Genomic DNA, 23,047 nt, shown 5'->3' with positions numbered 1-23,047 from the left:
ATATATAAAATAAACCTTAATGAAGAAAAATATGAAATGTATGTACATTTTTCAGCTTTTCATTCAAAATTTTCTGCTAATAATGTGATTTGTAGTGATTCAGTATTAAATCAGAAAAATGAAAAGAAGCAGTATTTTCAATCAGACTTTTGGACTCCACTTGCTCTCAGTTTGGGCTTTATCTCATTTACCCAGAAGCTGGTGTTAATGAAATCACATGTCTTTTTTCTCTTTGCAGGTGCCTTTTTGTCCATCTAATGGAGAGATTCTGACAGAAGCTTGTGAAGTGTTTCATGGCTTCCTAGCGTGGCCTGAACCTTATTGCAGTGTGTGTCGTAGCCTGCTCTCCACCTTACATCAAGAGCTTAGAGCTCCAGGTAGCACATTGACATCAATACACACAAGATAAACCATCAGGCAACTGACTACCTTAGTACGGACCAGCTAGTTAACCTTGTCCCAATCTGCTAATTCATCATTTTTATCAAGAGAAGTGAAGTAACACACTGCCCCTCAGTGGTTTCAAGAAGCACTGCAATTATTTTCAAAATAAATACTACACTTGTTTTTCTGTTTTAAGAGCACTAGTAGTACCTTAAAGATTACTTAACGTACACTCTAACGTCAGTGCATTCACTAAGAAGTTGATTTGTTACATAATGTTAAAATCTGATGAAATAATGTGTTCTTGTGTGTGTTTGCTTGAATCAGGAATTTCGTACCACAGACTGGTAAGAGAGGAACAAGGGCTTGCCATCTCCAGTCAGCGTTCTAAGATCATGTGAGTGTGTTTCCACAGAAGCAGGAGGAAATCCTGTTGTGTCAGTTATTGCTCAGCCCTTTGTGGTTGCAGTCTTCACCTCTCGCTTCCTGTGTCAGTTCTTGGATATCCAAAATTGTATTGTCATATTATACATCTGTTTTAGCATGACATTATGACATTGGCCACAGTATCGCAACGAATTGCCCTGCTTACAGTAAGATTCGTTATGAGTATCTTAACAAGTCCTTTTCTGTGTAAAAATTGTGTGACAAAAACGTTCACCATGTTTTTTGGACAGGGCAGCATGGTAATACCATGCTTTTTTAATTTAAAGTACCCTGTAAATACCATGGTATATAAATATGGTAGTTATTCAGGACCATGGTATAATTCAATGGTTTTCAACTGGTAGGTCATGTGTCGCATGTTTGTTTCGAAAACAATACTTAATGCAAGTAATAAAATACGAAATAAGATGAGATGAGAAGAAACTTCTGAAGTTGAAACTTCAGAAAAATGAAATGTTGAAATCAAAATATTGTGCATACAGTCAATTTTATTTGTCATTTGGCTGTCATTTATTTATCATATGAATTTCACCTTTTGCAAGCAAAAGTATTATAACTAGGGCTGGAAAAAGATTAATCGCATCCAAAATAAAAGTTTGTGTTTACATAATATATGTGTGTGCACTGTGTATAATTATTTTGTATATATATATAAATACACACACATGCATGTATACATATAAGAAAAAAATATATTTATATATAATATAAATTATAAATAAATATATACAGTATATACATGCAAATATTTCTTAAATATATACATGCATGTGTGTGTATTTATATATATATACAAAATAATTATACACAGTGCACACACATATATTATGTAAACACAAACTTTTATTTTGGATGCGATTAATTGCGATTAATCTTTTCCCAGCCCTAATTATAACATGTCACTTTGTAAAAAAAACAGTACGTCCTGTAGACTCAACATACGCACGCACATGACATCACCGTTTTTACAACTTCGAGTTTTTGTATTTTATACGGAGACTATACTGTTTTCAAAAACTTGCACTTTTAACCCAGTTTTCAAAAATGTGCATTTTCAGGCCCCCAAAATGCCATTGTCGTGTAAATGGCTGGACAAAATGCATAAAAAGTTTTCAGTTTTTAGCTGAAAACGTTGTCGTGTAAACAGCCCCATAAAAATAAACACATTCACCCAAAACCTTTGTACGGTAGTGTAGCTAGGGCTAGCTGAGTTTAGCTCAAACCCTAACCAAACACAACAAACAAATTAATTAAGGTGATCAGAATTACTTGTAAATTACAGGTGGGTTCAATTGGGCTTGGACTAAAGTCTGCAGGACACTGGCCCTCCAGGATTGGAGTTGAAGAGCCTGCCTTGGTGTAAATAATACCATGGAATCACCACAGTACTTTTTTACAATGGCTAGCCATTTTAATATAGCGAAGTCCTCTCTGCGATCTATAGATAAACAACTATTTATTTTATGAATAAAGTTATTTAAACATGGTTGTTGTTATACTCAAATCAAATGCGCTAGAAAATAACGATTATAAAGCTTATCTGTGGACACGACTGCTGTGTTTGCTCAGTGTTTCTGCTTCACTACAGTGATGTTTTCTGGTGTTTTTTTCGGTTGCAGTACGGTGTTGTTGATGAACCCGGCTGAGGTGCCTGCAGAGTTCCTGTCTGTGGCGGAGCAGCTCAGTGGAGCGGAGGTCTCACAGAGAGAGAGTAGCGTTACACTCATTAAACACAGCTTCCAGGCAGTGCTGGGAACTAAATACCCACTACAGTCCATCAGCGGTGCTCTGCAGGTACACCTCACATTACAATATGTTTGCTGTTTTAATGGACTCCAAAAGACTTGAGTTGATACAGAGTGAATGTGTGCATCAGATTATGATTTAGTGTGTTTAATGTGTGGGCGTATCACTCTGTGGGGACATGCGTGATCTACTTGGGCTGGGGGTTGATATGAATGTGTGACCAATGACTCATATGTGGGTTTGTGGGTGGCAAATGGAGAAGAAATAGATGGGTGGAGTGGGAGTAATGGAGGGGAAAAGCTTGTTATAATAGTTTTACTTGCAAAAGGTGAAATTTACTTTTTATGAGATTACTTGGAAGTTAGAATCAGGGGTGACTTAATTTTAAACACTGCTAAACATTTATCAAATTCTGACTTTGAATGACTTGCTACAACATAAGAGGATATATGAAGGAAGTTGATTCCTTTTCAGTGCCTTGGTGACGATGAGTTGGCGCAGGTCCTGTCCTCAGTGAGTGACCTTCTAGAGTCTGCAGCTGCCATGACAGATATAGCTAAAGCTCGAGAACATGTGGAGAGTGGCCTGGAGGCGCTGCGTGAAAAACTTGACATACCAGCCTTCAATAGCACAATATCAGATGGTACAATCTCACTTCCTACTTCTAGCCCACCTCACAAAGCATAAAGAGACCGTGAAATGTGCTTTGAATTCCTACCAGACTTGAGTCCAACGTAATACTAATTAAGCATGATGAAATCTTAATACTTTTTAAATTGCATTTTTCTTTCTAAATCAGTGGTTCTCAACCAGGGGACGGGGCCAACTAGCTAACTTCCATTAGCAAACTTCCATGTGGCCAATACGTCTTACAATTTAGTTATATTAAAATAATCTTCATTTAAATGCTTTCATTATACCATCAATTACCATTCACTAGCTATCAACAATATGAATAAAGAAAAAGATACTGTATAATACACACATAGATTATGCTGCATCATAGACTATCTGGGCAAATTATGTGGACACCCTAATTAAAACATATGGGTACAAGGATTCGATCCCATTCAGTCAACAGAATATAGCTGTTGAAAATAGCTACGTTTCCCAGAAGAATGGAAACTTATAGCAAACTCCCTATTAAAGCCAATGGCTTTGAAATATTTGGGCATCCACATACTTTTGGCCATTTGAATTTGTGGTCTACATCCTATGGGGTTTCATGGTTGTTGCTTGGTGACATACTACTTTATTTGTCTGGGCAGCAGTAGTACATATCACCTGGCACCAACTCTTAGAAACTTAACAAAGATGGATGGCCAACATGAAGCAATAAAGCTGATGGCATGGTTTTTCGGCTTGGGAAACAGTGGTGTGTTGGGTTTGGAGTGGGCTGGTGATTAATGAGAAAGACTTTGTTGTGTTTGTGTCACTAGGGGTTCTTCAGACGCTCAGCCTTCCAGCAGCCAAGTGCTACACCTTCCATTGGGACAAGGATAATTTTGGTAGGACACGGAATTCAAGCCAGTCACATTTTTGTTCTGCTTATTCAAACATTTGTTTGGGTGTTTTGGAATTATAAACATTATAAGATTGATTTCCAGTCGCTTTGATTTAGTTTAAAATATCATTATGAGTTGGAAATTAATCCTCCAGCTAATAATGACCCTCTGAGTCATGATTTTCCTTTTTTGTTTTTTGCTAGATGTTTTAAACGACCTTCTAGACATAGAGTCTGAATTGACCTTATCTCAAACATCTGAGGGCATGGAGGAGGATGATGTTGACAATGTTGACGTGGAAGATGATGTATATGATGTATTGGAGGAGGAGTTTGTATCAAACGGTTGCGTTGACTATCGTGCCTCAACCTTCTCCACTGTCTCCTCCCTTTCCACTGCCTCCAAAGACTCCATGTTCTCCACGGTGTCAGTCGCTTCCTCCGAAAACTCTCCCCTCTCCACGCTTTCATACTCATCTCAAGCTTCGGGTACAGACAGTGACTTCTGTGAGGACGCAGAGGAGGACAGTATGAGCACAGCATATGTGTCCAAGACCAAAACCACCGCACGACTTTCCAAGTGCCTCTCACGACTCTTCAAACCTCGCAGCAATAACTCTCTCTGTCGAGCCAAGAGCCTGGGCACCCCTGAGGCTAAAGAATTAGTGATCGTCCGCTCTAAGAGATCAAATTCTCTGCCACAGCAGGTGCGGCTGCGGAACTCTGATTTCGGGTTACCATTGCCCCCCCTCTCGCAGCTGCAATACGTTTGCTACAGGAGAAGACCTATTCTGAGTAGCGATGATGAGGAAGGGCCAACAGGGGGCACTACGCTCAGAGTGGTAGTGTTTGGGGCAGATCATGTGGCAGGGAGGGTTGCCCGTGCATATGGCAGTCTAAGGAAAAGAGAAAGAGACTGTCCGCACCTCACCAAAGCTTTCAGGATGAAGTTTTTCTTTGTGCCTGTACGGAGAGATACAACTCCAGCCAACTCTTCGTTGAGGAACTCGGGTTCTTCTCTGCAGCTCTCAGCAAGTCCACTGAAATCAGCCATCTCTAGCATTGTGAGTGAAATTACAATACTGATACTTTGATTTTTTCATGTACACGTGGGTATGCGTATAGTGACGTGTACGGCTGGGTATCGAGTTTGATACTTTCTAGGCACCGACCGAATTGCCTCGATACCATTGAGTATCAAAAAATGTCTTGTCGTGCGGTATGAAATATCTACACCTAAGGAGTTAATCTCTTCAACATGAGTGAGCCAATAAGCATGCTGCATGATTGGCTGTGACGAGGCATCTAGGAAAAACAATGGTTTGCTCCAGTTACGCGAAGAGACTACTTGCCTTACAGACCTAAGAAAAATGGACAAGGCATACAGAAAGCTTGAAATGTATACTTTTAAACGATTCAATTCGAAAACAAATACTCTCTGATTATGTAATCCAAATGAAAGGTATATTTCTTCCTATAGGCGTTCGCACATTCACTATACTGCAGAGATTTCGAGTCAGCAACGTCAACTTCATCTTTGCAGCAACACTGACTCAGAAAACAATAGTTTTTTTTAATAAACAATTGAAATGTCTCCTTGAATGTCCAATCCCCATAAAATAATTGTCATCAGCATAATATGCATTTTGCATTCATTAACTGGTCCACACAGTCGCAATACTGGCCCAGCGTGTTGTTTCAAGTACAAAAAAATTAAAGAGACATAACTTTAACAAACTACTGGAGATGCCACAACAATAAACTCCCACATTGATGAGCAATTACAATTCTAGTTGAAAAAAAAAAATGTTATCGTTCAAAAAATCTGGAGAGAAATAGTGCAGACTAGAGATGCGCGGATGGGCTATTATTTCATCCGCAACCGCATCACAAAACTCATCATCCATCCGCCATCCATCCGCACCAACTTTTTGACCAATTTTCAAAACCGCATTTTTTCACTTCTCTTCTCAAGTGCTAATTCCTATTCGGTACACAGAATTGTACTGGCATGACAACACATTCAACCACCAAATTCACTTATGAAAAATTAGGTAGTGACAGCTGAATTTGCTTAAAATCTGCAAAGTGTGTACAGAACCAGTTTTTAATGAAAAGTACATAAAAAATGTGTGCCTCTCTTCTCCAAGCAATTCAGTTGTGTCTTGACTCTTTTGTAAATTTTGTCCCAGGTGCGTTTTTCACCTCCGTAGCTCTCACCAGCCCTTCAGTAAATGCAACTACCAAATACACTATGATGAAAAGTAGCAAACACCAAACTGCTTATATTGTTGCCATTCGTGTTTCTTGCTTGCAGCCACAAGCCATTGCTGTAATTATCACTGCGTCAATCGTTACAGTTTCACATGTGGTTCCTGTATTCCAGACACACTTGAATCACCAAATTAGGAGATTTACTCCCACATTTAAGTGTGGTTATCTCTCTCAGATCTTTTAGTGTGTAAGGGCCACATTGCTTAATTAGATATCAAACCACATCTCTGATGGTGTTAATCTGGTCTAGATGGTATCCCAGACAAGATATTCTGGTCTCTCTAGATGGTTTTAGTGGGAATTAGGGCATCCCCCCCCCCCCCCAGCAGGTCATGCTGGGACCATTTAAATGCAAACTTAGCAGGTTTTAAGACAGCTGGACTTCAGGTTTCATCAGGCATATGAATGTAGATTTTTGCTCCTGGTCTAAGCTAAGCTAATAAAGTCCAACACTACTTTTGTGTGCACTACCATACACTTTGAAGTCAAAACAAAGATGATTTTGTTTTCATTCAATTGTTTGTCTAGACATTCACATGTAAGATTTTGATACAGAAACATTGGTATTAATTTATCAACAGGATCTCAGTGTGAATGGGACAGAGGACAGCACTAATGACATAGCTAATCTGTTGGGAATGCTGGATCCCTGGTATGAGCGTAACACTCTGAGCCTGCTGGACCTGCCCGTTAATGTGTTGTGCCAGGTGATACTCTCACGTCTACACAAACTCATTCACATGAACAGAGAATGCATTCATATTCAAATAATCAGTAAGAAGAACAAACATTGTAAACCTTTCATTATATGGCAAGCAGTTGTCGGCAGGGTCACACACGCACACAAATAAAACCCACATCCCATAAAGCCATTCATATGAGGAACTTGCGTGTTTGAAAGTGTGTTTTGCATTGTTTTGATTATCACCATGCCCAGCCCCAACCCCCCGATCAAATGACTGATGAACAATGCATTTACATCAAATGTTTTTGCCTTGACAGCAAACATCAAAGATTGACTCAGACTTGTCCGAGGGCGCTGCTGAGGGGCGTTTACCGATATTTGCTGACCTGGTGCTCCATTACTGCCGCCATGCCGCCCGCCCTGCCCTCATTCAGCTCTATCAAGCAGAGGTGAATAAAAAACGTGCCATTTCCTCATTCTGTGGCAGTTCCAGTCAAAGACTTTTTATTGTACCATAAAAAGTTAATAAATAGATAGACTTTTAAGTTATACATCTATTATATTATAACATATCTGGCAAAATGTGGAGGATCTTTCTCCAATGGGTTCTGTTTTTTTATTTTTTTTAATAAACTATACATTCATTCAATACATTCATCTACATACATTTTTAGATGTTTCTTGGTGTTAACTATTGACTACAGTATTTCAATCATCTTTTCTGGCCTATTTTGAAATTTGTCTTGCATCTTTTACGAGCATAATGCAATCCAATAGTTTCACAAAAGTTTTATTCCTATTCTTGACTATAGTTGACACTAGCTGGAGGAGAGAGACGGACTGAAGTGTTTATTCATTCTCTGGAGCTGGGCCACACAGCTGGTACAAGAGCCATCAAGGCCATGGGTGAGTGTGGAAAAACATCAAGATATAATTTCAGATCTTTGTTTCTATGAATGGCCAATTTCACATTATTTGATGTTTGCTTAGTACACTGTAAACCCAGATTTTGTTTCTAATTAAACTTACGAGTGATCATTACTTATTCTTTTATGTTTTGTAAAAACCTGCTATCATTACTAAACAACATTAGTTGGTTGTACTATTTAGCTGAAAGATTCATTGCACTAATGAGTTTAGCAGAGATGACTTGGTATGTTTAGTTTCATAAGGAAGGGGAGGGGTTCAAACACCACATCACAAATCAAAATTCAGAAACCACTGGTATTCAAAAACCTGCCTGGTCACGTGAAAAGACCAACGTCTAACGTGCTTCCAAGGGGCTCTTCACCTGCCTGGACGAGCACAGGCCTCGGCAACAGACGGTATTGAGAATTAACAGAGGTTTAGATGTTGATGAATTATTGTTTAATTTAATTTAAAAATATTCACCATAATGGTGATAAGTGTTGGCTTTAGTTTGGCTCTTGCCCTTGACATTTGAAATTTAGTTATTATCTGGGTGCTTTACTTGTGTGTCTAAAAAGGTACAATTGTCATAGCCAAAAAGCTATAGTAAAGTGATCCAGTGATGACTGCACATTGATGTTGTCAATAGAGATTAAAAGTCATGGAAAATGAAATGCATGCATACGTTGCAATGCATGATGGGTACCTAGTAGTACACCTAAACTCAAAGTTTTAGAATGTGAACTAATGATTTTCAATAAAGACTACTAATGTAAACTTGTTTTGTCTACTGCACCGTACATAAGATTATATGTTAATAGAACTCAACATGTTTAGTTTCAGCTTGTGTAAAAAGTTAGGGTTCCATGTTAATACAACTCAACATGTTTAGTTTCAGCTTGTGTAAAAACTAAAGTGGTATAGGGCAACGGGTTTCCACGCGATTTGCGAGTAAAGTCAACTAATTTCGAGTTAAGAGTGTATGCTTTCCTTTCAGAAACTTCCTTTTTCCCAGGGTATATTAAAGCAATCACCAGGACAATTTTCCTTTCTAAGCATACACAAATGAGCCAAAACATTATGACCACCTGCCTAATATGCTATTGGTAGACTCTAAAAGACCCCCTAAAGGTGTCCTTTGGTATCTGGCACCAAGATGTTAGCAGGAGATACTTCAAGTCCCGTAGGTTGCGAGGAGGAGCTGCTGTGGATTGAACTTGTTTGTCCAGCACATCCCTCAGATGCTCAATTGGATTGAGATTTGGGGAATTTGGAGGCCATAGCAACACTTTGAATACACTTTTAAGGGGTGCACCTGGTCTGCAACAATGTTTCGATAGGTGACTTGTCAAATTTACATACACATGAATGTCGGATCAGGGTTCCCTATCAGGGAACTCGAGCTGCGTGACAACGCTTTGGGAACGCCCCTGCGTGAGTACGTCATGAAGCACGTATGAAATCAGTCCAATGGCGAGACGGAACGTCATAGGCGGGTGACGTCATCGACCAGGAAACTATATAAGCACCCCAAAACACAAGCACGTCAGCTTCTGAGTCTTCAGCCGGCGCTCTGTGTGTGAATAATCCGTCTGTGTCTCAAAGTGTTTTCGTCTGTGCTTAGAAATTGCTAGGCAGGAGTTTTTCACATATAAAAAAAAATATAAAGAGACGATATATATATATATATATATATATATATATATATATATATATATATATATATATATATATATATATATATATATATATAATATGGCGAGCGAACAGCAGTTCAGAAAGTATGTTCATCCCTGCCCACGTTATATCACGGGTGGGGACACTCACGATCTGTGTGTTGTTTGTATGGGAGTGCAACATGCCCAGTCAGCTCTCGAGGGAGCTGGTTGCAAGCATTGCGAGCATATGTCAATGAAAACACTCCGCTCCCGCCGAGCCCTCTTTGAGGAGAGTGGTTCGGTGAACGCTCCCCGCGGTTCGGGTCCCGCTGCTGCCGAGGCACAGCGCAGGCTTCAATCGTGGGGATCGCAAATGGATCTATCAGCGGGGATTGAGACGGGCTCTGCCTTATCGCAGCCTTTACCTGGTAGATCCAGTGCCTCAGATCCGGGTGTGGAAGCACGCGCTGCGGTTTCTTCCACCCAGGCTGAGGCACCATCACTTCAATTATCCAGTTCTGAGGATCTGGATGTTGAAAGTATTGATACAGCAGAGACTGGGGACTCCTGCTAGTGAGGAGCTTATGGAGGTGCTCACTCGTGCTGTAGAAAAATTAAGCATCGAGTGGCCAGCTGATAGACAGGAATCTCGTTCAAAAAGTAAACTAGATGAAAGATTTCTGCCGTCTCGTGCTGCACCTCCACGCCGGTGTCTTCCATTCTTTCCTGACCTCCACACCGAGGTGTCAGGTCATGGAAAAGACCAGTGTCATCCAGAATATTTAGCCAGCAAACATCTGTTTATTCAAATGTTTCTGGGGCTAAGAATTATGGTTATGGGGCGATGCCTAAGGCTGAAGAAACGCTGGCGAGCCATCTATCTCCAGTTACGGCATCGTCATTTAAGACACCGGCATTGCCCACAAAGCCATTAAGAAATACCTCGGCTTTGGTGGGCAAAGCTTACTCGGCGGCAGGTCAAGCGGCAGCATGCTTACATACTATGTCGATATTACAAGCATATCAAGCAGACCTTTTAAAAGATATGAGTGAGGGGGATGAAATTAGTGCTGACGTAATTCGAGAATTACGTCAGGCAGCAGATCTTTCTCTCCGTGCCACCAAGGAGACGGCCAAATCAGTGGGCCGTTCTATGGCAGCCATGGTGGCAACGGAGAGACACTTATGGTTGAATTTATCCAGCATGAAGGAAAAGGAAAAATCTTTACTCCTGGACGCCCCGCTTTCAACTGCTGGCCTCTTCGGTGACTCAGTGAATTCGGTCATCGAGAGGTTTCAGGAAGAGAAAAAGCAGGCAGCGGCGCTCCAGAAATTTCTCCCCCTCCGTGTTCATGTCTCCGGGGCCGTCGATAGCTCCTCACACCGGGTGCAACAGAAAAGGAGTGTGTCGTCTCGTGCTCCTCCCCAGCAAGACTGGGCCGAGGTGCGGCGCTCTCAGACGAGGTCTTTCAGGGGCAAGGCCGATCTGAGGATGGTTATTGTCACCAGGAAGGCTTCGTCGAAGACGAAGCCCTGACGCCAGAAACGTCAGGGTACTGAGGGTGGTCCCCACCAAGAGAGAAAGGTGTTCGCTGCAGTACACAGCGCCTATTCTCTCTCGGTGCCCTCAGGGGCCCGTTCTGCCAAGCCCGCCTGCGTGCCGGGGCGTAGACGGTCCCAGCGAGCGCTTTCCCGAGGGACGCTCGCCCGCTCTGAGGAGCGGTTTAGAGTGGTCAGACCAGTTGTTCCCTGCCGGTGCGCCGTTACAGGGCACTGTGTCTGCCACTCAAAATATTCCAGAGGCCAGTCTCGAGAGACTGGTACCCTTAGTAGAATTTTTGGCAGAGTGGAAAAGCCTTCCAAATGTATCTTATTGGGTCCTGCAGACTTTCGAGAAGGGGTACGCGATTCAGTTGAGATCACGCCAGCCTCGCTTCAGAGGGGTTCTGCCCACAGTGGTGGGCCCCGAGCAGGCTCTGGTTATGGAACAGAAGGTGAAAACTCTCCTGCTGAAGGAGGCTATAGAACGAGTTCTTCCTCCCAGCAGAGAGTTGGGTTATTAAAGCCGATATTTCATCGTTCCAAAGAAGGATGGGGGGTTGCGTCCAATTTTCGATCTGCGCCTGTTAAATCGCTCAGTAGGGAAGCTCAAATTCAAAATGCTTACTCTCAAGCAGATCGTGTCACAGATCAGGTCCGAGGACTGGTTTGTCACGATAGATCTAAAGGACGCGTACTTCCACGTTTCCATCCTTCCACAACACAGGAAGTTCCTGAGGTTCGCTTTCGGGGGCGAAACGTACCAGTATCGGGTTCTTCCGTTCGGCCTAGCACTGTCTCTTTGAACTTTCACGAAATGTATGGATGCAGCTCTGGCTCCGCTGTGACTCCAGGGCATCCGCATTTTAAACTATATCGACGATTGGTTGATTATGGCTCAATCGGAGCATCAGGCGATTCGGCATCGAGATGTCGTTCTCGCCCATATCAAAAAGTTGGGGTTGAGGCTCAATGCCAAGAAGAGTGTGCTTTCTCCAGTACAGAGGACCACTTTTCTGGGCGTGGTTTGGGATTCGACGACGATGCAGGCACGTCTGTCTCCTGCTCGTATAGCTTCGATTCTCTTAGCCGTCAAACAGGCAAAGCTATGCCAGTCACTCACTGTAAAAGAATATCAGAGGATTCTGGGTCTGATGGCAGCAGCGTCTAACGTTATACCTTGCGGCTCAGGACCAAGGGGTTCTCCCCGAGGGGAAACCCGCTCCGCAAGATCAGGGTCACGCGACGGTGTCTCCGTGCTCTGGCTATGTGGAAAGAACCTTGGTTCCTGTCCCTAGGTCCTGTGTTGGGGGCTCTGTGTCGTCGTGTAACACTAACGACGGACGCCTCTCTCACAGGCTGGGGGGCGATCATGAGTGGTCGCTCGGCCCAGGGTCTGTGGCAGGACCATCATTATCATTGGCACATAAATTGTCTAGAAATGATGGCGGTGTTTCAGGCTCTGAAACACTTCCTCCCAGACCTGAGAGGTCACCATGTTCTTGTCCGGTCAGACAACACATCGATGGTCTCTTATATAAACCATCAGGGGGGTCTGCGTTCGCGCCCGTTATACAAGCTGGCGCGCCAGATCCTTCTATGGTCCCAGGTGAAGCTTCTTTCACTGAGGGCGATTTATATCCCGGGGTATTTGAATCAGGGGGCAGACATCCTGTCGAGGCAGGGGCTGAGGCCCGGGAAGTGGAGACTCCACCCCGAGGTGGTGGAGCTCCTATGGAAACACTTCTGTCGTGCCGAGGTAGACCTATTTGCATCCAGGGAAACATCACACTGCCAACTGTGGTTTTCCCTAAGTCCTCCAGCCCCTCTGGGGTTGGACGCGATTGTACAGGAGTGGCCGAGGTCACGCCTGTACGCATTTCCGCCGATTGCTCTGCTCCCAGGAGTTCTGGAGAGGGTTCGCCGGGACGGGGTCAGTCTACTGTTGGTAGCCCCGTACTGGGCGGCCCGAGTTTGGTTTGCGGACCTAATTTCTCTCCTCGACGGCTCTCCTCTGGAGATTCCGATGAGGAGGGACCTTCTCTCTCAGGCGAGCGGGTCATTACTTCACCCCCGCCCAGATCTATGGAGGTTGTGGGCTTGGCCTCTGAGGGGGCCCAGCTCATAGAATTTGGTCTCTCGACTGAGGTCGTGGAGACCATCCTCCACTCCAGAGCTCCGGCCACTAGGAAATTATATGCCTTGAGGTGGAAAATGTTCACCTCTTGGTGTGGAGAACACCAGCTGGACCTAGTTAACTGCCCGGTGGGTGCAGTGCTGGAATTCCTTCAGGAGCGTTTCTCCACAGGGTTATCCCACTCCACACTGAAGGTGTATGTGGCGGCCTTATCTGCTTATCACGTCCCTTTGAGTGGTGCTTCTCTCGGGAGACACCCACTTGTAACCCGTTTCCTTAGTGGCATTCTGAGGCTGAGGCCAGCAGTTCGCACGAGGGTGCCGACCTGGGACCTGGTGGTTGTTCTAGAAGGTCTCTCTAGCACCGTTCGAGCCCATTGAAGAAGTTTCGGAGAAATTCCTCACTCTTAAAACTATCTTTCTTCTGGCTATATCTTCATTAAAAAGAATAGGAGATATCCAAGCTCTGTCGGTCTCTCCCTCGTGCTTGGAATTTGCACCAGGCATAGTGAAGGCTTTCCTCCTCCCTAGGCCGGGATACGTTCCCAATGTACCAACCAATGTGGTTAGGCCTTTTGTACTGCAGGCTTTCTGTCCTCCTCCATTTCTGACGTCGGACCAAGAGAAACTAAATCTGCTTTGCCCTGTTAGGGCCCTTGATGCTTACATCCACAGAGCTGCCCTGTGGAGAAAGAGTGAACAGCTATTCGTTTGCTTTGGACCCCCTAAGAAGGGCTGTCCAGTATCTAAGCAGAGGTTGAGCAAGTGGGTGGTCCAGGCCATCTCACTTGCCTATGAGTCTGCCGGTCAGCCTTCTCTTTTGGCTGTCCGGGCTCATTCAACCAGGAGTATGGCTGCCTCTAAGGCTATCCTGTCAGGAGTATCAATCCAGGATGTTTGTGATGCGGCAGGCTTGTCCTAACCGCACACATTCGTGAAGTTTTATCATCTCGACTTCAGCTCCACTCCAGGGGCGCAGGTGCTTTCGTCCGAATGTGCGCTCTGACTTCACACAACGGACACTTGCTCGTATGGCGATGTTGGTATTAGCGTTCCCAAAGCGTTGTCACGCAGCTCGAGTTCCCTTATAGGGAACGTCTCTGGTTACGTATGTAACCCTAGTTCCCTGAAGGGAACGATACGCTGCGTGTCTATGCCATACTCCCAGCATGCCCGTGAGCACTTGCTTCAGTCTAATCAGAAGCTGACGCGCTTGTGTTTTGGGGTGCTTATATAGCTTCCTGGTCGATGACGTCACCCGCCTATGACGTTCCGTCTCGCCATTGGACTGATTTCATTCGTGCTTCATGATGCACTCACGCAGGGGCGTTCCCAAAGCGTCGTCACGCAGCGTCTCGTTCGCTTCAGGGAACTAGGGTTACATACGTAACCAGAGACGTTTCTCAGCAGAACATTGCCCAGAGCATCACACTCCCTACCTCTGTCGGCTTGTCGTTGTCCCACAGTGCATCCTGGTTCCATCACTTCCCCAAGTAAACGGCGCAAACGTCCATGTGATATAAAAGAAAACGGACTCATCAGATCAGACCACCTTCTTCAACTGCTCCAAGGTCCAGTTCTGCAGCTGATTGGTCTGCGGCTACGCAGCCCTATACGCAGAGTGTGATGCACTGTGTGTTGTGACACATTCCTCCCAGTGCCAACATCAAAATTTTGTGCGACTGGTGCTACAGTAGACCTTCTGTTGGGTCAGACCAGACTGGATAGCCTGCGTTGCCCTCTTGCATCGCTGAGCCTTGGGTGCCCAACACCACCCTGTTGTCCGTTCATGGTTTGTCAATCCTCGGACCACTGTTGGTAAATTCTCACCACTGTTGACCGGGAGCAACCACAAGCCCTGTCATTTCAGAGATATTCTGATCCAGTCACCTTCCCCCCCTTGTCAAAGTCACTCAGATCTTTATTCCTGCCATTTTCTCCTTCATTCAGCAGATTGAATGCAGGATTGTTACGAGAACTAATTTGTTTGCTTACCATCTAATCTACCCAGTCCTTAATATGTGACCTTGCTAGGAGATGACCAATGATATTATCTGCATCACCTGTGACTGGTCATAATGTTTTTGGCATGTACGTGCTCACTGTTTACTTCTGTTTCTTTACTATCTTGCAACCCTGTACAATCACCCTTCCATAATTCTGCCTGCATATGGAGGTCAGAGCGGCGCATGACAGTGTATTGAATCGCTGACGCGAGTAATGCGAAAGGTCTTTTAGTGTGTGTATTGCTCCTTACAGCATGCTGTTGTCTGCATAATTATCTGAAATATTTTTTTGGGTAGTAGCAGATCTTCACTTCTCAGAAGATATATAACGGAAGCAGCTTTAAATTCAAACTAATCAAAAATGTTCATACGTTATAAAAAAAGGAAGAAGAACTTTTCGGATCCTGTTATAATAGCTGTATTGTGTTTTGCTGTAGTTGAGGTGACTAACTTGACTTCTTTTCTAAAGAATCCAATCTTTTTTATTATTTTGCAGGTGCTGCCAGTAAGAGATTTGGCATTGATGGAGACCGTGAGGCTGTTCCTTTGTCACTAGAAGTGACTTACAACAGAGTAAGACAAACCGTTCCAGTGTTTTGATTAGTTTTAAATGATGATCCATTTTCATTTTAATGCAAGTAATCCCATTTTCATTTATCCTCTTTCTTTTTTTTTTGCCTTTACTTTCAGATACATGTCAGTGGCAGAAGTCAGAAGACGATGTCAGAAAAGTCCTGCACCTCCATAAACCTGTTAAAAGCCTGCAGGAATCCTGAGGAACTAGGTAACATAATAACATTGACCTCAGTATAGAAAGAACTTTTTAAAACATATTTTAATTAGGAATGTTAATTGTTTAAATTGTAATTTAATGAAATGATGAATGAAATAAATTGATATTCTTATGAACTGTAAAATCACTGTTGCTCCATAAAAAAGGAGTGCAACACTGTATTTACACAGTAAAGATCCCATTTATTTTCACTATAGGGGAATTAACTTGTAATGATAACTTTAAGGTTTTTAATCAATTGGATATGCTTTTGTTGAATCCATCAATTATTTTAACGTATTTATTAAATAATCGTGTTTAACTGCGGAGTTTACTCATATAGTACGTGTTTCCAATAGTTATGAATATTTGCTTTTACTGCGCTCAGATGCATCAAAAATGTTTTCGTTTTTTTTGCAATTTTGATTGTTAGTGCATGTAAATCCAAATCACAAGTGCTTCATTTATTTTATTTTTTTCTTTAGATTCTAAAATGGAGTGCCTTCATTTGACAATGACAGAAGTGCTGAAGAGACAAAACTCTAAATCAAAGAAAGGCTACAATCAGGTGAGCAGGAAGGAAGTATGGGAGAAAACTAAGCTGTGGTTTAAACAGCCCAAAACAAACTTAGTGCAAACACCTACAGTTACTCTCTCTTGTGGTTTCTGCAGCAATGTGTAGCAGCCGACAAACAACTTTTTTTTTTTTATCAAGAGCAAACATTTTGGTTTTTATTTACCTGTTTCTGTACTGGTTTACACGACATGGCTGTTGTTTTTACACCTTTGTGTTTTTGGTGTCAGTTGTACTTTCATTTTTACAGTGCTAGTGGTTACTCTTTGGTTCAGTTACACCACACACTGACTGTACTCCATCTTGTTTTGTTATCGATTGAATAAAAAATATACTGTTTGTTACAAATGTTTGAAATAAATAAATGAAGCATAGATTATACTGAGTATGAAAATGCACATATCTCCTTTTGCAAGTCTAATGAAAACACTATTCACAAAGCTCTTATATTCTTGCATAGATTAAGTAAAATGTTTATGAATGTTAAAGTTATTTGGGAGATTCAAGTTAGAGTATTTTAATGTTTTATTCAGATAATGTTGTTTGTATTCCAGCAACTGACCACCACACAAGTAAAAGTGGATAAGGTTCAGGTTAGCGGAACTTGCAACACCACCTTTGCAGTTTGTCTGGACCAAGATGAGAAGAAAATTTTGCAGAGTGTGACCAGGTACAGTTTGTTTTTGTTGGCTTTTTATGCTAAACTTTGGCTAAAAAGAAAATATATTTATTTCCTTCCCAGCAATGGCAGATAAATAAGTAAGACAAGTGTTTACACCTGTTCGCTGTTTATCACACCCATGACTTTGGCATTGGTATCACCATTGATCTGTTAAAAGTACGTTTATGCTTTTACATATTTATACTTTTACTGGGGTAATCTACTTTAATTACTGCGTCCAGCATGTATGTATGTTAGTGCTGTCAAAATAATGTGTTAACTCATGCGATTAATTTCAGTTTAACGCGTTAAAAATATATATTTTTAAATCCTGTCATCCTTTAGCTTACAATATTATCAAGCTCTTATTCATGCAAATGCTTTTAAACCATTCAAGCACAATAAGACACAAAACAGAACGCAGTGCTGTACTGATCCTGTGAATCTCCTGTCTATGTAACACAAGCGACTACACAGCGCACAGATAGCCAGTTCAGAAACACTTAACATTTTGCAAAAATGCCAGTTTTGTTGAGTATCCTCGCAATCGTGGTTAAATTAGTTTAATGAAGTCTTAAATGAACGTACGAAGTTGTGGGAAAATGGGTGTCAGCTCCACGTCATGTTTTGCAGGTCTTAAAGTGACAACAGCCTAATAAACCTGCTGCTGTTTGTCATTAAGGATAATTAAAGAACAAAATAAAAATACTGAATAACATTTGTAGCTTTAATAAGCATTAATGTATTAATATACATTTAATTCTATAATTATAATATTTAGTTTATAATTTATGCAGTGAAGACTGTGAAGTGTTTAATATCTCTATTCAATTTCTGTATATATCCTATGTGTTAATGACCTATCTGAAAATCTTATAGCTCTGTTTACAAGGTTACATGGGTGAAAAAACATTTAGCATTTTGACAGGCCAAGCAAAAACCTAAACTTGTCTAACTGGGCCAATAGAAAAAAATGTTGCCCTGATAAATTGAAGGGTACAGGTAAATATGAAATTTATTATAATGGGCTTATGTAACGATTGTTTAAAGGTCACTTAAATAAAAAGTTGTTATATTTTTTAAAGCCTAATAAATGTTAAAATTCGTAGCTTTCAATTATACTGTAATGTTGAATGGCTATAATTAATGACTAAAATTAAGAAAAAATCGGTTTGATCGAGACATCAGCAGCAGTATTGGTATAAATATTTAAAATAAAGACTTTCTACAAGTTAATGACTTCTACATTAATTTAGAGATTAAATTTAAAATGATAACAATATAAAAATACAGTGTATATATAGTAAACTTTAATGTTTGGTGCGATTAATCGCAATTAATTACAGACAAATGTGCATTAAAAATGTCTTTAACCTGTTTTAACAAATCGAATGAATGAATGAGAGTAATGCGATTAATTTGCGATGAATTACTCAGCACATTGTGTAATTAATTAGATTAAATGTATTTAAAAACAAATCAGCAAGGATGCATTAAATTGATTAAAAATGACAGTTAAACCGGTACATTGTTAAAAAAATCTAATAAATGCTGTTCCTTTAAAAAAAATCAAATCAAAGAATCCTGCAAAACAATGCATCATGGTTTACACAAAAATATTCAGCAGCACAACCTTTTAAAACATTAAGCACCAAATCAAATCAACATATTAGACTGATCATGAATTTCTGAAGGATCATGTGACATTGAAGACTGGAAATAATGGCTGGAATGGCTGCTGAATATTCAGCTTAACCTTAAATTACATTTGAGAAGTTATTTTAAATTTTAATAATATTTCACAATATAAGTATTTCATCTTTAATTTTGTTTCAGCATTTTTTGTATTAAGCCAGCAAAATGAAAAAATATGGAACAAAATTATGAAATGTTCATGTTTTACTTTGAGATGGAAACGTACTCGGTTACTAACGTAACCTCGGTTCTCTCTAGAGAGGGAATGAGTACTGCGTAATATCTTACGCTATGGGGAAAACCTTTTCCACGATATATTGAAGCCAAAAATTATCCTTAATTTTGAATTAATGTAAACGCGTTGCAGCAGCATGCAGACATAGGCAAGGCGGCTTGCGTGCCTATTGGCTGACCTGCAGCAACCGCAGCAGCCTATCGGGGGCCTCTCTTGATAGGCTGCTTCTGGTGCTGCAGGTCAGCCTATAGGCACGCAAGCCGCCTTGTCTATGTCTGCATGCTGCTGCAGGTCAGCCTATAGGCACGCAAGCCGCCTTGTCTATGTCTGCATGCTGCTGCAACACGTTTTACATCAATTCAAAATTAAGGATAATTTTTTGGCTTCAATGATAGTACGCAGTACGAGAGAAACTCTCGTAAAAGAACCAGCAGCCTATCGGGAGAGGCCCTGCGTGACGCCATATCCAATGGGGGCGCTTTGCGCCACTACATCACGTCCCGCCGAAATAGGCGTGGCCTTGAACTATAAATATAGCTCGACAGGCTGATACAAACTGGTTTTTCATCGCCGAAGCAAACCAGAGCATGTTGTAAGCACGGCAAGATGCGCAGTTCTCGTTCCCTCTCTAGAGAGAACCGAGGTTACGTTAGTAACCAAGTATGTTCTCTTACGAGAGTTTCTCTCGTACTGCGTAATATCTTACGCTATGGGGAACACAGTGTAAAACGCTGTGCGTACTGGGATCCAGCACCAAAGTCCCAAGGGCAGAAACCCGGGGCAAATATAGTGCATAATCACCTTAGACTCACAGAGAGTCGGAGAAGAGAGGCAGTACGCATCATTCTCCAAAAATAGCATCCTACAGGAGCTAATCATGTTAATAGTATACCACGCAGTCAGGGTGAACAGCGTTCAGCCTGAACTGGGTAGCAGTACGGGTCTTTCAACACCCATGGAGCTGTTCTATCGGTCAGTGAACGATGCACAAGCAAAATTCAGCCTTCTGAGCCGGAGCAACGGGGCAGACAGAGCTGATTACTAGACCGACAGAAGCTTAGCCTGTAAGGCGGGAACCTCTAGGTTATAAAACCTTATAAATGTAGAGGGCGAGGCGCAGCCTGCCGCCGTACAGATATCCTGCAAGGTAATCCCGCTAGACCACGCCCACGGCGAAGCCTGACTGAATGTGTGTTGGTTTCGTTTTTACAGAAAACCGTTGGACATGCATTGTGTAGCGTTTGTGGGCACTGAGTTGTGGGCACATTCACCACATGTAATGCACAATCGACACCATCGGCCGTGGCCGGAATACATAAAATACACATCATGTGATTTATCTGGGTCGCCGTAAAATGGCTTTTGTGTGCAGGCAAGCGGGCCGTGGTACCGGCTTGTTTACTGCAGAATATACTGGAACAGTCGCATTTTCACGAGTCTGGCCGCGGCGAGACTTTAACACCGTTGCTTACCTAGGAGGGCTAGGAAGACTTTGAGGCCTCGGGCTCGCGGAGGGGGGGAGGTCCACAGAGCTCGCCCAATCCTCACTGTCCGACGCCAGGATAGAGCACCTGTCCTTCTCCACAGAAGCAGCTATCTCGTCATCACCAATGGCGGAAGCGGCGGCACCGCTGTCCGTCGGTGAGCGACTCGAGTGAAGCTGGCGGAGATGGCGGGCGAACCGGCAAGCTTTCGCTGGCTGGAGAAGGCTTGGGAGTAGGCATACTTTATATGGTGTGGCACTATAGCGGGTGGAAGTGCAGACTCGGAGAGAAAAATGCCAGGCGAGTCCTCACCGTCAGCGAGCATCAGAGCTGCATGATCCTCACCCAGGCAGGAAACGCAGATGACATGGCGATACCCGTCGCTGAGTGCGACTCGGCACGAGCCACAGGAATGAGGCATCTTAAAGACGCTGGCTCTTTTAGATAAGAGAGAGAGTGCGAGTGGCGGCGAACACACACTCGGCAGAGTAAAAGTATATATACGCCGGAAAGCGTAGCAGGTACGGCGACTGAAGGCGGCGAGATGAAGGCCAGCAGCTTCAGATGCAAAGCTCGTCCTGCAGAAGGCTTTTTTTCAGACGGCACGGCTTCTCACTCTGGATCCAGCGATGCGTGAGCTTCGCTGAAGAGATGAAAAATCAGTTAGTATCAGCCTGTCGAGCTATATTTATAGTTCAAGGCCACGCCTATTTGGGCAGGACGTGACGTAGTGGCGCGAAGCGCCCCCATTGGAAACGGATATGGCGTCACGCAGGGCCTCTCTTGATAGGCTGCTTCTGTTGCTGCAGGTCAGCCTATAGGCGCGCAAGCAGCCTTGTCTATGTCTCCATGCTGCTGCAACGCGTTTTACATTAATTCAAAATTAAGGATAATTTTTGGCTTCAATGATAGTACGCAGTACGAGAGAAACTCTCGTAAAAGAACTAGCATTTGTCATTGAAAGTGAGTCAGTGACCATCACTCTTTGTCACAAAGAAAAAAACTGTTTAATAATTCCATTGCCATAGAGACACTAAAAATATTTATTATAAAACTAGTTTTGTGGCCTACAACCGGTAAACTTTTTCAGTGTACAAGCCATCGGCAATTACTTTTTGGACCCTGTATATTAGTATTTGAATGTAAACTCCTACAATGCCAAACAACCCAAAATTATTTCTTTCTTTGCAGGTGTGAGGTATCGGTTTGTTATAAGCCAGATAGTTCGACTGATTGGACGAAAGGAAGGGTGTTCACATCTCAGACCCAGTCTCTGCAGCCAACCTTCTGCTCTCTTCTTTGCCTCCCTATTGCAACTTTCAGTGGACCTCAGCCTTAAACCCAGAGATCAGGCTTTAACTCACACCTCCAGCCTTAGACTTAAGTTTGGGTAAAACGTTCATACCAGTTTTCCACTTTCAGTTTCAAACTACAACTTTGCATATCGACTCTCAGTACAAAAGCTAAGATACACTTTTGGGGAAAAGTTCCCTTTTATTACATTATATGAGCATCATGTCTACAGTATGTACATGTTGGGTTGTTTGCTTCAAACTTCTGAGATTAGGATAATCGGATCAAAAGTTTTTGTTTTTTCTAAGGGTACATCCTACTGAATATAATTCGGTGGGCAAACTGAGACAAATTTTGTGGACTTACGACTAACATCTGAATCTGGTTATGGTTAAGGTTTGGTATGAATGGGATGTTATTACTGGATTTATTTGTAACAAGGCCTGTCCTGGTTCTTATACAACTGGCATGGATTTCTAACTACCAGAATACTCTTGTTAATGTACATATTAACCAGCATCCAAATAAGCACTCTGGACAACTTAATTTGATTGTAAATATGATGTAATTATTTTATGTAGCTATAATTAAAATTCTCAACAAAAAAAAATATATATATATATATATATATTATATATATATGTATGTGTGTGTGGGCTCATTTACATGCTTTCCTTTTTTAATTGTTTATTTAATCCAATTTCTGTCTGGCCAGAGAATTGAAACAATGGAGCCTCAGATTATAGTCCTTAAAAAAAAATCTAATGTATTCAGTGATTGTTTTTGTATATATTTGTATATCCTCTATGTTGTTTTATTTTTGGTGTTATGACTTTAAAACCATTTGAAACCTGTCTGGTTTAAATAACTCTTCTTGTAGTTTGGTCGGTTGGCCAATAGATGTCCTTATAAAACAGTTGTTGAGTTCAACCCATGTGGACGCTGAAGGCTGAACCAGTGAATAAAAAACCGAGACTCTTCAGTCAGAACACTGTGTAATACTGCTGCAGTTTGTAAGCGAAACAAACTGAAATCTTTCTTTCTT

General features: G+C 42.1%; 1 protein-coding gene across 2 annotated transcripts in view; it reads left to right on the top strand.

Moving 5' to 3' along the window:
- pik3r5 (phosphoinositide-3-kinase, regulatory subunit 5) overlaps window positions 1-22,612 on the top strand; it is a 43,332-nt gene extending 20,720 nt beyond the window's left edge. For both annotated transcript variants that reach the window (XM_077198998.1, XM_077198997.1), the window contains exons 5-18: window positions 239-377; window positions 712-781; window positions 2,451-2,625; window positions 3,052-3,220; window positions 4,017-4,085; window positions 4,286-5,145; window positions 6,937-7,062; window positions 7,358-7,489; window positions 7,853-7,946; window positions 15,785-15,861; window positions 15,979-16,072; window positions 16,546-16,628; window positions 17,189-17,304; window positions 21,901-22,612. In XM_077198998.1, the coding sequence (XP_077055113.1) occupies window positions 239-377; window positions 712-781; window positions 2,451-2,625; window positions 3,052-3,220; window positions 4,017-4,085; window positions 4,286-5,145; window positions 6,937-7,062; window positions 7,358-7,489; window positions 7,853-7,946; window positions 15,785-15,861; window positions 15,979-16,072; window positions 16,546-16,628; window positions 17,189-17,304; window positions 21,901-22,048 (2,352 nt within the window). In that variant the 3' untranslated portion in view covers window positions 22,049-22,612. The remainder of the gene's footprint in view (window positions 1-238; window positions 378-711; window positions 782-2,450; window positions 2,626-3,051; window positions 3,221-4,016; window positions 4,086-4,285; window positions 5,146-6,936; window positions 7,063-7,357; window positions 7,490-7,852; window positions 7,947-15,784; window positions 15,862-15,978; window positions 16,073-16,545; window positions 16,629-17,188; window positions 17,305-21,900) is intronic.
- The last annotated feature ends 435 nt before the right edge of the window (window positions 22,613-23,047 follow it).

Source organism: Siphateles boraxobius, unplaced genomic scaffold (assembly GCF_051911475.1).
Source record: "Siphateles boraxobius isolate OS27281-9 unplaced genomic scaffold, OSU_SipBor_1 41, whole genome shotgun sequence".
Taxonomy (NCBI): Eukaryota; Metazoa; Chordata; class Actinopteri; order Cypriniformes; family Leuciscidae; genus Siphateles; species Siphateles boraxobius.
The sequence above is the reverse complement of the archived record's forward strand: the minus strand, read 5'-3'. Positions and strand labels throughout refer to the sequence as shown.